General features: G+C 38.5%; 1 protein-coding gene across 3 annotated transcripts in view; it reads left to right on the top strand.

The window, feature by feature from the left end:
• The window catches only part of Sil1 (SIL1 nucleotide exchange factor), a 223,990-nt gene that overhangs the window by 167,144 nt on the left and 40,085 nt on the right, over positions 1-16,761 (top strand). For all 3 annotated transcript variants that reach the window (XM_048331639.1, XM_048331640.1, XM_048331638.1), the window contains one exon: positions 743-864. In XM_048331639.1, the coding sequence (XP_048187596.1) occupies positions 743-864 (122 nt within the window). The remainder of the gene's footprint in view (positions 1-742; positions 865-16,761) is intronic.

Consider the following 16,761-nt stretch of genomic DNA (forward strand, 5'->3'; position numbering starts at 1 on the left):
AGCATGGTACTGGGCTTGTATGTTTGGTGTAAGCTTTGTGACTCATTACATAATTGGAATTTTCCAAGACATGGTTGGCATGGGCAAAATCTAGGTGCCATTTCCACTGATTCCCACATAGATACTTCATAAATTACATTAGATGAATTAGGAATTCCCAAATTTAAGGTTACTTTAAAATTTATCTTGTGGGCTGGGAATGTGACTAGTGGTAGAGTGCTTGCCTGGCATGCATGAAGCCCTGGGTTCAATTCCTCAGCACCACAAAAATGGAAAAAGCTGGAAGTGGCGCTTTGGCTCAAGAGGTAGAGTGCTAGAAAAGCCTGGGATAGTGCTCAGGCCCTGAGTCCAGGCCCCAGGACTGGCACCCTCAAGAAAATTTATCATGTTTTTACATACTCTTTTCTAGTTAGTCAGAAAGATCACTGTTGCTTCTTTACTTGCTTTTTTTTTGGCCAGTCCTGGGCCTGAGCACTGTCCCTGGCTTCTTTTTTGCTCAAGGCTAGCACTCTGCTACTTGAGCCACAGCGCCACTTCTGGCCATTTTCTGTATATATGGTGCTGAGGAATCGAACCCAGGGCCTCATGTATAGGAGGCAAGCACTCTTGCCACTAGGCCATATTCCCAGCCCCTTTACTTGCTTTTTAAATCTGTATTTGAATAGTCACCAGAAGAAAAGCTGTTCAAATGGCTCTTCTTTCCTTGTTGGCTGTTTCATGCTAAGCAGTATCTTTGTTACAGATAGATAATGCCCAGGACCTGCTCTCCTTTGGTGGTCTTCAAGTGGTGATCAATGGGCTGAACAGTACCGAGCCCATGGTGAAGGAATATGCTGCGTTTGTGCTGGGAGCTGCCTTTTCCAGGTAAGCAGCATGGATGGAGGCCTGATTGACCTGACAAAAGGTTATTTTTCCACTTTCACACATCTCTGCTCAGTATGTTAGAGTAATATACAAGTGAAACTAGAATTTGGTTCTGCCTTTACTCCAAATAGGAATGTTTGTCTATGCTATCACTATGATACTCTGCTCCCTCCATTTCATATATATGGACATTTAATAACCAAGCTGAGGTCATATTCTCTCTTTTAGTAAAAGCCTACAAAAAACCAACCACAGGTAGGAGTGAGAGAGAGGAATAAATTCTTAAGAGTTGACCCTTTGGGCAATAAAGCTACGTCTAGTGATAAATAAATGAGGAGCCTGACCAAAGCAGGCCTTTTAAGGGGAATGTATCTTCCTCCATTTGTCTGGAGCCCATCAGCATGCAGTCAGGTTGTTGTACATTCTAGATTGGGGTTTCTTTGGAATTTCAATTAGTCTAGCTTGTGCTAGAAGGCTGATCTGCCAAAAGTAGGAAGACAAACATCTTAAAAGAATGGATGTGGAAAATTTGTGGGCACCACATTTTATTCTCCTCCTAAAAAGTTAGGGTATCTTCATGCTACATTTGTTCCACTGAACTTCTAAAAGTTCCTCACATTCTTGAATATCTTCTTAGGAGTATTTGTACCAATAAAAATAGATGTAGATATTCTGATTCTGGCTGCAAGGATAGAGTGGTAGCTACTAGAATTGCCTTGGTTTAGGGCTGGGGATATAGCCTAGTGGCAAGAGTGCCTACCTCGGATACACGAGGCCCTAGGTTCGATTCCCCAGCACCACATATACAGAAAACAGCCAGAAGCGGCGCTGTGGCTCAAATGGCGGAGTGCTAGCCTTGAGCGGGAAGAAGCCAGAGACAGTGCTCAGGCCCGGAGTCCAAGGCCCAGGACTGGCCAAAAAAAAAAAAAAAAAAAAGAATTGCCTTGGTTTAGAGTGAGATTTAGAATGTCGCAGGAGAACGACTACTGTGAACACATTCACCAGTGTGGGTTTTGTTTGAAAAGGTTTTCCTTGTTTTTTTATCCATACTTAAAATCTTTGTGAATCCAGAATCTGAAACTAATGCTTTCTCATGCTGAAAGAGTTCAACATCTTTTCATAGTAAAATGAAGGTCAGAGCTAGGAAGGCCAGAAAAATCATTCTTTGATGAGAGACTTAAAGAATACCGAAGGCTTTCGTTTCCCTATCACTTGTCTGCCTTGATCTTCAAACCCTTGTTGTCCTGTAGACAGCCTCCAGGGCAGCTCCAGGAAAGGTGGAGCGACTAAATTCCTCTGTTAGTGGCTATAGTCTCAGGCCTAGGGAAGTCCAGGTTCTTCTCATGAGACTTTAGAGAACTTAGAAAAGCTGCTCAAGTGAGAAATGAACTAAGTCAAACCTCTTTACCTAGACTCTTTGTAAATTCTTATCTTATTCCAAAGTAATTTCTCTCTAACTTCAATATGAGCAGGTTGTGTTACATATCCCTTGACACTGCTTGTGGAAATACATACATTACATAGAGGAAACTGACTAGCACCTTCATACTGTATCCTGGTTAAGGGAGACTAAGACTTGAGGTGCATGCATTGGGCCATTTGCAAATCATAACTTACCCAAAGGCTGTTCCAATATGTTGTATTATTAAGACTTCCCCATGATTTTATTAGCATAAGACCATGTTAACATTTATGTAGCATCACTAAAATTTAAATAGAGATAAATGTAAAATATTTCAATTTAGTGTTTTGGTGGCAAGCAAACTGCTATGTTCAAAATGTTCTAGCTGGGTTTTTGATAGCTCACTGGAGGGCTGTTATAGTGACAGCATGGTATGGTGCCAGAGCTTTTTGAAGCCAGCAGCAGGCTCCCAAACACCATGAAAACGTCAGTGTTTTATGCATAGAGGAGCTTGGTGCAAGTTAAGAATATTTCTATGGAGAGAAGCAGGTTTCAGTGCTGTAGTCTGATGTGTATTATTTACTCTTGATTCCTTAAATATTGGCTCTGCACCTAACTCACCCTAACTGTTTCTTGCATTTGAGTGTCTATATCTATACCCCATCTGTACACATTAAATGACTGCATTGATAAACTTGCTTTTTATCAAAAGGTCTTTCAAGGGATAGCACCTGGAATCATAGACTCTCTTTATGCCTGTGTACGCCTCACCTTTTTAGCTTGTTAACTGTGTATTTCATAAAGTTGATATCAAATAACAAAATGTATATGAATCACTTGTCCACAATAAGGTGGTATCACTGGACACTGGTGATTCATGCCTATACTCCTAGCTACCCAGGAGGCTGAGATCTGAGGACCACAGTTTGATGCCAGCCCAGGCAGGAAAGTCCTTGAGACTCTTGTCTACAATTAATCACCAAAATGCTAGAAGTGGTGCTGTGGCTCAAGTAGTAGAGTGCTGGCCTTGACAAAAAAAAAGCTCCAGGACAATGCCCAGGCCCCGAGTTCAAGCCCCAGGATTGGAAAACACACACACACACACATACACACACACATACACACACACACACACACACACACACACACACACACACCACAACCCCCCCCCAAAATAATCAGAAAAAATGAGGGGTGTCCAAAAAACTATCAACTTTCCCTATAAGGAAAATTTCACCACCATTTCTTTCTTTACTACAAACCTATATCATCATCATTTTCTCTGCTGTGAGGATGTTTATACTATACCACACCTCCTGGTGTTAATCTTGCTGGTTCATGAAGGTGTTTATTTGCCTACTTGGGTTAATTGCTTCCAATGCACATTTCTGTGGCTGAAGAGATTTCTTCCTCAGAGTTAAACATTAACCAATTACTTCAAGATCAAGAAGAGAAAGATGACAGAAATGTAATTGACATGGCAACTAGAATAACATTTGTTCTTTTATTTAAATATTATTCACACCCAATTATGGGTTATGCACATTTTTTTCCTGTTGTTTATTGTCTGTGCCTGAGACAGGTCAAACTCTTATGTAAGAATATCTGCAGGGATAGGGGTGCAGATGCTTTTAGCAGATTTATCTTTTCATGCCCTTTTAAAAAAACCTTCTCCTTTTTCAAGTAAGTTATTTTCCCTGGCCTTCTTGTGACCTGATTTCATCTCATGATGGCACTCGTGTGTGTGTGTGTGTGTGTGTGTGTGTGTGTGTGTGTGTGTGTTCTGATCCATTGGGAGTCCATACAATGTCTTTGTTTCTGTATAAGGGAAACCTTATGTGAATTTCAGAGGCGATGCACCTTTCTGTAATTTGATTTTGTATACACTACTTAGAAAACTGGCCTTTTGCTTTCCTCTTATCTTCATGTATATAGCCTTTACCAGTCCTGTCAGGAATTAAATTATGAAGAAACTTGGTGTGCTTGCCCTAGGGAGCACTTGTTTTGTGTGTCCTTGTGTCACTGCCCCAGTCACTTACAGTGTCTTATATCAATCTTTAATAACCCTATTCTCATTGGCACATGTATGAATGCATGTAATAGCAATGCATTTAGATAGGCTTAAAAAGGGCGTGCATGTAATGTTTTTATTTGAACTGTGCATGTGTGCAAGATGTATTGTAGCCTAATCTAATACAAAAAGAAATGTATATATGCCCGCAGTAGTTGAGAGATTATGTTCCATAAGGATCTTCAAAACAGGATTCTCTTCTAACTCCTTTGTTTTTTGCATTTTCTGTGGAATCTCTTTGTCAGATTCTGAATTATATACATTCCTTTATAAAAATGAAGGTCATCAGTATGGTTGCTCACATTTGTCATCCTAGCTACTTAGAAAGCAGAGATGGGGAGATTCATGGTTTGAGGCTAGTCCAGACAGAAGTTCAAGAAACCCTGTTTCAAGCATGGTGCCACATGCCTGACAGCCTAGTTAATAAGAAGATCACTGTCTAGGGTGATTCAGGCATAAACATTCAACCCTAGCTCAAAAATTACCTATGCATAAACCTCTGGAGGCAGGACTCAAATGGCAAAGCTCCTATTCAGCAAGCATAAGACCCTGAATTCAAATCCCAGTACCTCAAAAGAATGTACAACGTATCACTCCAACTTTGCATACCTCTGCTTCATACTCTATTGATAGTTCCCTCACTTATTTTCTTTCCACAGAGGTTTTACGAAATTTACCATCAAATCAGTGTTATATATTATTATGACCCATATCTGTCTACTATAGCCTTCCCTTTCCTGAAGCCCTCAGTGAATTTCAGTGCTGGTCTGTATCTTCCTTCTCTTTCCTGATGTGTTTGGTGGACTTGCTGAGAACCAGCATTCTCAATCCATTGACTATTATGTTTACTTCTGTCAAGATGCCCTGATATTTGTTTCCCACTTTTCCTGGCATCTCATAGTGTCCAGACACCACCATTATTATCTCTTTGTACTTGTCCTCCAGCTTCTTCATGCTCTCCCATTTTCCTTGTCACCCTCATTGTTCATTACTCTTTTCTCATTCGTTTTACTTAACCCCCAGTGTGCTTAGGTTACCAATTAACTAACAGTCTCCTACCACCAGCTGTCCTTCTCCTTCTCTTCACTTCCAGACATCTTCAAAGAATAGATAACAAGGGAAATAAATAGTGTACATCTCTATTATGTAAATGTACTCAAATTCACTATTCCCATAATCTAGTAACTACATCCTTGAAAATGTTCAAGAGTACTATGGAATCATTGACATCTCTGTAGAGTTAACCATATTGTCCACTACTTTTTCTTGGAAACTACTTTCTGGTTGCCATGTTATTATACCATGGTTTAGAAATGTCTGTATTAATTTATTTCCTCTATTTTTTACCTCTGCTGGGGATCCAACCCAGGCCTTCACACACACATACTAGGCAAGTGCTGTATCCCTGAGCTGCTACTTCCTTTTCTTTTTATGACATCCTCTTACTGTATTCCCATTTTAGCCATTCACCAAGATTTTTCCAGTCTCATTTTTTCCCTTAATGATCCTATCTTTGTGGTTTCAACTCCTGCCTCATTTTCCCTGCCTCTTTTTTTTTCATTTTTACCAGATTGTAATTGCACCTCAAACTCAAAAAGGAGAAAGTCAAACTTTTTGTCTTTGTTTTTTCTCATAAACATTATTTTTTTAATGTATTCTTGGCATTATGATTGTTATAGTTACCCAAGCTTGAAACTTTTGAATGATACTTTCCCTTTAGCTCTCTCATTAAGTTGGTGAACAAGACTTGCAGATTTTTATATCTGCTGTTATCTACTAAGTCATTCCTCCTTTATCATATACTGCAACCTGCTCAAGGAGAATTCCTTCTTCTGGTACTAGGAAATGAGCCATGAATAGTCTAAAGCAAGCATGTAATCCCATTCTTTGTGGATGTGGATTGGTTTAGATTGGCATGTCACCCAGTTTTGAGACATAAAGAGATATTGGTTAGGAAATATCTGGGAAATATTTTACTCTTATAAAAAATAGTTCAGAGACCTTCTCTACTACTTTTCGTCTTTATTGTGTTTATCTTGGAGCCACAGCAACTGCCTTAGACCAATGAGGCAAGAAGCCCAAGGATAAAAAGCCAACAGGCTAAGGAAGAAAATTGAGGGGAAAGATAGGAAGAGGTTGGATCATACTGCTCAGCCACTAGTGATTCTGGAACCATGTCCTTGTAGACTTTCTTGTGAGAAATAATTTAATGTCCTCTTTTTATAAATTTATTTTATTTTATTTTTTGCCTGTCCTGGGGCTTGAACACAGGTCTTAAGCACTGTCCCTGGCTTCTTTTTGCTCAAGGCTAGCACTCTATCAGTTGAGCCACAGAGCCATTTCTGGCTTTTTCTGCACATGTGGTACTGTGGAATGGAACCCAGGGCTTCGTGCATGTTAGACAAGCACTCCACCACTAGGCAACATTCCCAGCCATCTTTTTTTTTTTTTTTTAAATCACTAGTCTTTTTCTGTTACTTGCACTTGAACATATATTCATATTGATTAAAAAAAAAAACCCAGTCCTTCTCAGATCTTTAAAAAAATCCTTTAAAATTCCCCTTCTTCATAGTACTCATCTCAATTTGTAATGATATATGTTTGATTATCTGTTTCCTGGTGATATCCCTTAGTATGTAGTAATAAAGGGGATTGGATCCCGTTTTTTAACATCTTTGTCTTGCCATTTCCCTTGTGTATAGTATAGGACAGGGCCTAGCATTAAGTATGTGCTCCAGAAACAATTATTGAAAGATGAAATGAAGAAAGGAATAAAATGGTATTAAGGAAGTGATTTCACAGATAACAAATAGGGTGGTGTGGAGAGGGCTATTTTTATCATTAATGATGTAATGGTAGATGATTCAGATACCATACCATGACCCTGTAAAAATCTAAGGCCATGGAAATGATTGTGTTGCCCACTGGCTAAAGGCCCAGGAAACAGGTTAGGGATTGGGATGAGCTCAGACATTGGGGTTGCCAGCATTTCAATATAAGTTTATTGTTGGGATTTTTTTTTTTTCTTGGTAGTAGTGAGGATTGAACTCAGAGCCTCATGCTTGCTAGGCTGGTGCTCTACCACTTCAGCCATACCCCTGGCTCTTAAATTTAAGTTTAGATGTGACCTCTGGGACTAATCTGACCTCTGTCTCCACCTGTGAATTTTCTTATACTCCCTCAGTGACAAGGGAAGGCTCAAATAATTTGTTTCTGATAAATTGATTAACATAATAACAGATTGATCCAAGCAGTTGAGTACTTGTACCTCTTAAGCTACATTCAAAGTCTAATTACTTTTTTCAGATGGAAATTAATGACAAATGGAAAATGAACTCTAAGCCTGTCCAATTTCTCTGATGACTACTACAGAAATGAAGATTTAATTCCAGGGAGGGAGGTACCACTTTGCTTGATGAACTTTGCTTTTCAGCATTTCTTTTGCATCCATCTCTGTGATGTGCTCCTGGCCTCCTCCATATCCTCTTTGTGGCTGCCTTCAGACTTCTTGATCATCAAATTCCTCCTTTATATTTCATCCACAAAATGAGGATTGGACTCAGTGCCTCAAGCTTCCTAGGTAGGAAGCTTTTTTTTCTTCTTTTTTTTGCTTTGGTTATTTATGAAGTAGCTCCTAGCTCCTTGCTTTATGACCTAGGTGAAAATCCTTCTGCTTGTTGCTTCTTTGTAGCTGGTTATGACAGGTGGACATGGCTATTCCCAGCCATTGAAGGAAGATGGAGTTTCATGAACTTTTGTGGCTTTCAACCTCGATCACACTACTCCTGGGCTCCCAGGTAGTTAGAATTATAGGCCCGCATCACTGTACCTGGTCAAAGGGTTTTTTCATTGTCTTCATAGCATTTGGTGCCTAGACCCTTAAACTCACATGTTGATTTTTTCTTCTTCTTCTTTTTTTTTTTTATTGTCAAACTGATATACAGAGAGGTTACAGTTTCATACATTAGGCATTGGATACATTTCTTGTACTGTTTGTTACCTCCTCCCTCATTCTCCCCTCCCTCCTCCTTTCCCCCCATGAGTTGTTCAGTAGATTTACACTAAACAGTTTTGCAAGTATTGCTTTTGTAATTGTTTGTCTTTTTTACCGTGTCTCTCGATTTTGGTATTCCCTTACAGTTTCCTAGTTCTAATACCTGCATACACAGTCTCCAATGTACACAGATAAGATACAGAGAGAGTGCAGGTACAACCACAGGAAGGGGATACAAGAGGATCATCAACAATAGAAGCTACGGTTTTACATCACATGTTGAAAGTAATTACAACAGTGATGTAACAGTCGATAACATAGGGAATAATTAGCATGGTTTTAGGCTAGTCACAGCAGAGGACCACAAGAGCCCAATAGCTATACCCTTATGAACACAAAAGATGATGCTAAGTGAAATGAATTCCATGTTGTGGAAACGACTGTTATATCACTGTTGTAATTACATTCAATCACATGTTGATTTTTCTCCGTCTTTTTCTCCAACAAAACTGAAAGCTGTTAGTGGGATCTGGTACCCAAATCTATGATCCAACACAAAAACTGAAATCACCAAAAATTGATAACAGAAAGGAAGTCATGAAGAACAGGAGAGCTTTATCTTCCATGCTTCATTTTGTTTGCTTTTTCTCCTACTGAGTAGGCATCATGTTTGTAATTAAAATTTAAACAGTAAGCAAAATAGAACTGTGAGACTTTTTTTTTCCTTTTTGCTGGTCCTGTGGCTTGAACTCTGGGCCTGGAAACTGTCCTTGAGTCTCTTTGTGCTCAAGGGTAGCGCTCTACCATTTAAGCCACAGTGCCAGTTCTGGCTTTTTCTGAGTAGTTTATTGGAGATAAGAGTCTCACAGACTTTTCTGCCCCAGCTGGCATCAAACCAGGATCCTCAGATTTGAGCCTCCTGAGTAGCTAGGATTACAGGTGTGAGCCACTGGCACCTGGCTTGAGACTTTCATATCTAATACATTTCCCAAGAAATACACTTGATTCAAAATACTTAAAAATTCTAGACTAAATATTTAAATCTTTCATTAAATGCTTTATTCAGCAAACAAGAAAGGATCAGTTAATCTATGAGAGAAGAGAAGGGGAGGGGAGATATATGCATATATATGTATATTATGTATTATATATACATAAAATGAAGAGAGAAAAGTGTAAGTATATATACATAATTCCTAGCACTTTGTTCATATTTTACTTCCCTTTCAGTTTAACAATACATCCTGGAAGATATTAGTTTATTTTCTAGAACTATTCTTCATTCTCTTCTGTAATTACACAGTACTCCATGGAATAGATTATATAATACATTCAATTGCTACCAACTTAGGGACATTTGTGTTGCTTCCTTTCTTTTGCTGTTTCAAGCAGTGCTATATGGAGTAACCTTGAGCATACATAACCTTTTATATTTTAAAAAATGTGCTTTATAGAGATAGAATCCTGGAAGTGGGAATACCATTTCAAAGGATAAAATATATATGCAATTTTTCTGGGTATTAATAGATTTTCTTCCATGGGGTGGTGCCATTTTAAAAATCCACCAGCAATGTATGATGTTATTTCCTCATGAGCAGAATATGCTCATTTGTTGGGACTTCTGCCAATATGATAGGAAATAGTGTCTCAAATGTAGTTTTACCTGATCTCTTTAATGACAAAGCTGCACATTCTTCTATGTAATTAAGCAATCTGCATTTTATTCCGTGAACTGTACTTTATGTTTCATAATAGAATTTTTTGTGCATATGTAAATAAAAGTATAAATGCCACATACTACCAATATATTAATGTTATATATAATATATAATATATTAATGTCATATCTGTGAGATAAAGCACCAGGATTTTTTTTTGTAGTATATTATTTGTTGGTGTCATTTTAAACTTCTCAGCTTGGAGAGTTTTCAGCCACAAAAAGTATATGATATCCTTTCCAATGTACTCTTGGGCTACCTTCCATGAAGAATTTTGGGGGAATTTTTCTCCCTTGCATTCAAAGCCAAATTGCTTTCCTAACTTCCTTTAAGTGGAAGATTTTTGCTTCTCTAATTTTCTGAGTTATAGGGCCTATGTTTTGCTTCCTGTCCCCTAACTGTTGAAACTTACTGAAAGTAAAAGTTCTTGGCCACTAGGGAATGGCAAATGTCCCCAAGATAGCTGTCAGTTTCAATGTTCTGATATTCAGCATTCATATTCAATGTTCAAATGTCTCAGGATGTGAATTGTATTTGGCTTTAGGATTTTTTTCTCCTTCTTCCATGGCTACCACACAAATATTATTGTTTTGTCAGTCCTGGGGCTTTAACTCAGGGCCTGGGCACTGACCTGAGCTCTTTAGCTCAATCAAGGAAAGCACTCTGCCACTTGAGCTGTAGCTTGAACTCAGAGCTTGGGTACTGTCCCTGTGCTCTTCAGCTCAAGGCTAGCGCTCTACCACTTGAGCCACAGCACCACTTATGGTTTTCTGGTGGTTAGCTGGAGATAAAGAATCTCACAGACTTTGCTGCCCAGGCTGGCTTTGATCTAGTGGATCCTAGTTTGAAGCCAGCTTGGAACAAGAACATTTTATATACTTTTTTTCTTTGGTTTATCTCCCATAGTCACTGTTTTTTATTTTGGTACCCTGTGTCTTGTATATACCTTTATCTGATTTAGGGAGTGGAAAATCACTAAACGGTGAGACTAAGGAGAAAGGGTAAATCAATGCACCAGCAAAACTCACAAGACACTATGTTGGAAATGAACTTTACATCTTGGGCAGGAGGAGAGTTGGGAGGGAGGGAAATTGGGAGAAAACAAGGAAGCGGGTAACACTGTTTAACAAGAAATGACTCAATACCTACGTAACTGTGATCCCTCTGTATATCACCTTTACAACAAAATAAAATAAGAACATTTATGAGACTTTTACTTCCAGGTAGCCAGCAGAAAGTTTCTATTCATGTTCACATGAATAGAAAGAAAAGCCTGAGACTCTATCTTGAATTAACCAGCTTTTTACTCTTCCATATGGACTTTAGGCATATTGTCAGAGTCAATAAGAACTGTAGATATTTGTTATTCTGCTCAGAAAGTTTATATGTTGAAAAAGGCAAGTTTATATACCAATTTGTGAGAACTAACTTGTTTATAAAATTGCATTCACATTCCTGAATATAGGGTGTGTGTATGTATGTGTTTGTATATACACTGAATGTGGCATATTTTTATACTTAGAAATCTTCAATGACATTTCAGAGTTTCTTCTATAAATGTTGGATCTTTTTTTAATATATTTTATCTTATAGTATTTGTTATTGCAAATAGGATAATTTTCAAGTTTTTATTTTTTAATTGATTATTGCTTGTGCATGGTTTTAGAGCTAACAAACTAAGGTCTTATTCCAATAGTTTGTATTTTTGGATGTTCTTTGTACACAGATTCTACCATCTAAAAGTAAAGAACAGCTTTTTTCTTTCCAATCTTTAGCCCTTATTTCTCTCATTTTCTTGCTGAATAGTTTGTTGAAATACTAACAGCCAGCATCCTTGTCCTTTTCTGTTCTTAATGAGAGTGATTCTAATATTTTACTATTAAGTGTGATATTTATTGTATACTTTTTTTTTTTTTTTTTTTTTTGGCCAGCCCTAGGCCGTGAACTCAGGGCCTGAGCACTGTCCCTGGCTTCTTTTTTGCTCAAGGCTAGCACTCTGCCACTTGAGCCACAGTGCCCCTTCTGGCCATTTACTGTATATGTGGTGCTGAGGAATTGAACCCAGGGCCTCATGTATACAAGGCAAGCACTCTTGCCACTAGGCCATATTCCCAGCCCCTATTGTATACTTTTAAAAGATTAAAACATTTACTGGGTGATGATGGCTCATGCCAGTAAACCTAGCTACTCAGGAGGTAGAGATTTAATTAACCACTAGAAAACCAGAGTGGAGCTGTGGCTCAAAGTGGTAGAACACTAACCTTGAGCAAAAGAACTCAGGAATAGCGCCAAGGCCCAGAGTTCAAGCCCCGCAACCAAAATAAATAAATAAATAAAAGTTGAAACAGTCTAAGTTTAAGAGGTTTTTTGGTCATGAATTTATATTAGGTTTTATTAATAATTTCTGCATTTACCAAAATGATTATATGATTTTATTTCTGTTAAATTGCTAGTGTGATAAACTATATTAGGAGACTTTCTGATATTCTGCTTACTTTCAAAATATTATCTTTAACATTTTCTTAGATTTAGTTTGATAGATTAGAGAGTAGGATAAAGTATATGTTTTGAAAAAGGCAAAACAGGGCTGGGGATATGGCCTAGTGGCAAGAGAGCTTGCCTCGTATACATGAGGCCCTGGGTTCAATTCCCCAGCACCACATATACAGAAAACGGCCAGAAGTGGCGCTGTGGCTCAAGTGGCAGAGTGCTAGCCTTGAGCAAAAGGAAGCCAGGGACAGTGCTCAGGCCCTGATATCAAGGCCCAGGACTGGCCAAAAAAAAAAAAAAAGAAGAAGAAAAAGGCAAAACAGTGTGGTGATTATAAATATAAAAATATAGACATTATTATAACTACTAAAATAGAACTGGGCACCATTGGCTCACACCTATAACCCTAATTAGGAAGTTATGATATCATGGGTGGAAGCCAGCTTAAAAAGTTGGGAGTCTTGGGGCTGGGAATATGGCCTAGTGGCAAGAGTGCTTGCCTCGTATACATGAGGCCCTGGGTTCGATTCCTCAGTACCACATATACAGAAAATGGCCAGAAGTGGCGCTGTGACTCAAGTGGCAGAGTGCTAGCCTTGAGCAAAAAAGAAGCCAGGTACAGTGCTCAGGCCCTGAATTCACAGCCTAGAACTGGCCAAAAAAAGAAAGAAAAGAAAAAAAAGTTGGGAGTCTTGTGAGACTCCATCTCCAATTAATCAGCAATAATGGATCGAATAGTAAAGCACTAGCTGTGAATAAAAACATTGTACAAGAGTATGATACCTGGTATCAGCAAAAACAAATAAACACAACTAAAATAATCACGTGATGAGAAACACAGCATTTAAGCTGCATTTTCTTCTATGAAGCAGTGTGAACCTCATTGGCAAATGGTACATTGTGGTTTTAAGAACAGTTGATAATTTTAGTTTCTAATGCTTTTTTATTGTGGCATTTTAATTTCTTATTTAATTTCATTAATATTATAAAAATAGATTTTTAGAAAGAATAGATTTCTTTGTCTCTGTCTCATCTGTCTTTTTATCTAATTCTGTTTGTGTCTCTCACAGTATTGGGGTTTGAACTTAGTGCTTTGTGTTCGGCAGGTGCTTTATCAGTTGAGTCAAGCCCTCATCAGTCTCTTTTGCTTTCTTTATGTGTTGAATATTGCCTTGTCTAGGTACCGGCCACCCTGGGCCATAATCTTCCTATTTATGCTAACTTTCAACCTGGGTGAGAGGCATGCACCACTGTGCCCAGTTTTTTATTGTTAGAGGTGGGATTTTGTGAACTTTTTGCCTATGCTAGTCTCAAAGCATGACCTCTCAATCTCGTGAGTAGCTAGAATTACAAGTGTTGAGCCACCACACTTGACCTGATTTTCTATCTCTTATTGAGTCAATTTTAATTATTGTCCTCTACAAAACTATAACTTTTAACAACTGACTGGCAAAAAGTTGGTTGTAGTATTCTGAGGATTATTTTGTCTATATTCTATCATATATCCCCTTTTGTCACACTAATTTTTTTACTTATTTTCTCTTATTTACTTTGCTCTTGTTGCCAGGGGGTGGGCACAGTACTGGGGCTTGAACTCGGGGCCTGGGTGCTATCTCTTAGCCACAGCTTCACTTCCAGGGAGTTTTCTTCTATTATCTTTTGATTTTATTCAGACTTTTTCTTTGTTTTCTATTTTTCTGCAGTAACTACCATTTTCAGTATACTACTTTTAGGTCACACTTTTTCCCCCTTAGTTTTCAAGTGGAATGCATAGCATAATTAAATGCTGTGTAATTTTAAATTTGGGTGGGGGGGGGTGGTGCCAGTCCTTGGATTTGAACTTAGGGCCTGGATACTGTCCCTAAGCTTTTGTGTTCAAGGCTAGCACTCTACATCTTGAACCACAGCTCCCCTTCCTGCCTTTTTGGTGGTTAATTGGAGATAAGAATCTCACAGGCTTTACTGCCTGGGCTGGTTTCAAACCACAATCCTCAGATCTCAGCCTTCTGAGTAGCTAGGGTGACAGGTATGAGCCACCAGAACCTGGCTAAATCATTTTCTTGATCCATGTATTATTTAGTAAGATGGTCATTCCTTTTTAAATAATCTTTCCTTCCATCTGCTTTTAAGATATTCTCTATGAGTTTCTGTTCTTTTTTTTTTTCATGATTTTAAATATAGCGGAAAAAATTTTAAACATTTTTTTCTACTTGAAGTTCTGTATTTATTCAACCTGGATTAGTTCTGTTCTGGAGTATTTTCAGCCATTATCTCTTGAAATATTGTTTCTGAGACTCTAGTTAAACATATGTTAGACCTTCTTATTTGGTTGTCCATATGTTTTAACCTGCTTTCCATATGTCCTTTCTGTGTCACATCTTGACTGAAGTGTGGATAATTTTGTGTATCCTATTTTTTATTTTGCCGTCTATATCCACACTAATGTTGAGTCTATTCACTAAACATTATGAGTTTATAGTTCTAATTTTTAGATGTTTTATGTTTACCTTTGTTAAAGTATGTCTTCTTTGATAGTTTCTTGTTCACTGCAGACATTTTAAAAGATTATTTTTTGAACGAACAGTTACTCTTTAATTTTTATTTTAATTTTTGTTATCTTTAAGTAGTTGTATGAAGGAGTTGCCATTCAACAATGCAGTTTATGAATCAATGACATCTGAACAGTTAACTTGATAATCCATGTTTTATAATTCTAGCTCTATTTCTGCTAGTTCACACCAGTGAAACTTTTCTCATGTACTTATTTTTTGACTATATTCTTCTTTGTTTGTTTTTGGTGTTTAGAGTGCATGCATGCATGTGCGTGCACATGTGTAATTCTGGGGCTTGAATTCAGGGCCTAGACATTGTCCTTGAGCTTTTGTGATCAAGACTAGTGTCACCTGGTCCACAACTCCACTTCTGGCTTTTGGGTAGTTAAGTGGAAATAAGAGTCTTACAGGCTTTCCTACCTAAGGCTGGCTTCAAAGTGCGATCCTCAGAACTCAGCTTCTGAGTAGCAAGGATCACAAATGTGAGCCACCAGCACCCAGCTTACTTTTTTGTTTTGTTTTGTCCAAATTATTTGGTTCTAAGAAGGAAAGTGCCTTCTTTCAGAAAGGATATGTGTTGACTTCTGACAGGTACCTGGAACTCATTTGTGATCCAGGACCATTTCAAATCAGGTTCTCAGTTTGAGGTTTCCTAGGTTACCCAAGAGATGAGAAGTAGGTAATAAAACCACATGAAGACTGGGTAGTGGCTTTCTTTCTTGCTTGCTTTTTTTTTGGAGGGGGGGGAGGTACTGGGGAATCAAACCCAGGACGTTGCACTTGCTAGGCAAGTGCTTTGCCACTGAGCTACATCCCAGCCCTGGGTTGTGGCTTTAACTTCGAAGTGTCAGGTATATTCTTTTTCCTCCCTGTGCTTATTTCCCATTTTTTGAATTATTACCCATAGTGTTCTTCTGAGTTACCTTTAGCTAGGACTTAAAAAATATGGAGATTTCCACTTTAGATGTTTCTTTCTTTTCCCCCATGATCCATATATGTACTTTTTATTTAATTTGTTAGTGGTACAGAGTTCTTGTACTGGCCAAACCATGCTTGGGAATCTAAAGAAAGAAATGGTACATGGACAGCCCCCTCCCCATCTGCCATCCATTACGGACGCCCATCCACCATCCTACAGGGCACTCAAACTCCATTCATGTTCATTTTCATCATTTCAAATCTTCTTAAAGATAAAACAGAGGTTTCCAGTACAGTCAGCCTTGAAACAACCTGATGTTTTTCAGTACCCCAGCCTCCAGCAAAAACTTACAGGAAAGCAGCACACCTCAAGGAAGATATGTGGCTAAAGGGTTCAAGAGATAAATTAACGTTTTTGTTTCCCAAATGAAGTGTTTAATTTCACCAAGAATCAATTTCTCATCATCCAACCTCCCACTCTGGCTGACAGAGTGACATCTGATATTAGCAGACAGACAGACAGACAGACAGACAGCATACTGCCCAGAGGCACAGGCCTTGGAGCTGGGTCCTGTACTCCCAATGCATCACTACTGAGCTTGTAGAGGGCCAAGGCGTCCTATCCCTGCAACTCTTATATCCATACCTTCCCCACAGGTTTCTGAAATCTAAAACCAAGTTTGCCTGAAACCTATGAACGTTCCAGGCCTGAGTGTTTTCAATATGCTGGTTACTTCAAGTTTCTGTCTTCT

This window comes from Perognathus longimembris, chromosome 22, assembly GCF_023159225.1.
Source record: "Perognathus longimembris pacificus isolate PPM17 chromosome 22, ASM2315922v1, whole genome shotgun sequence".
Lineage (NCBI taxonomy): Eukaryota > Metazoa > Chordata > Mammalia > Rodentia > Heteromyidae > Perognathus > Perognathus longimembris.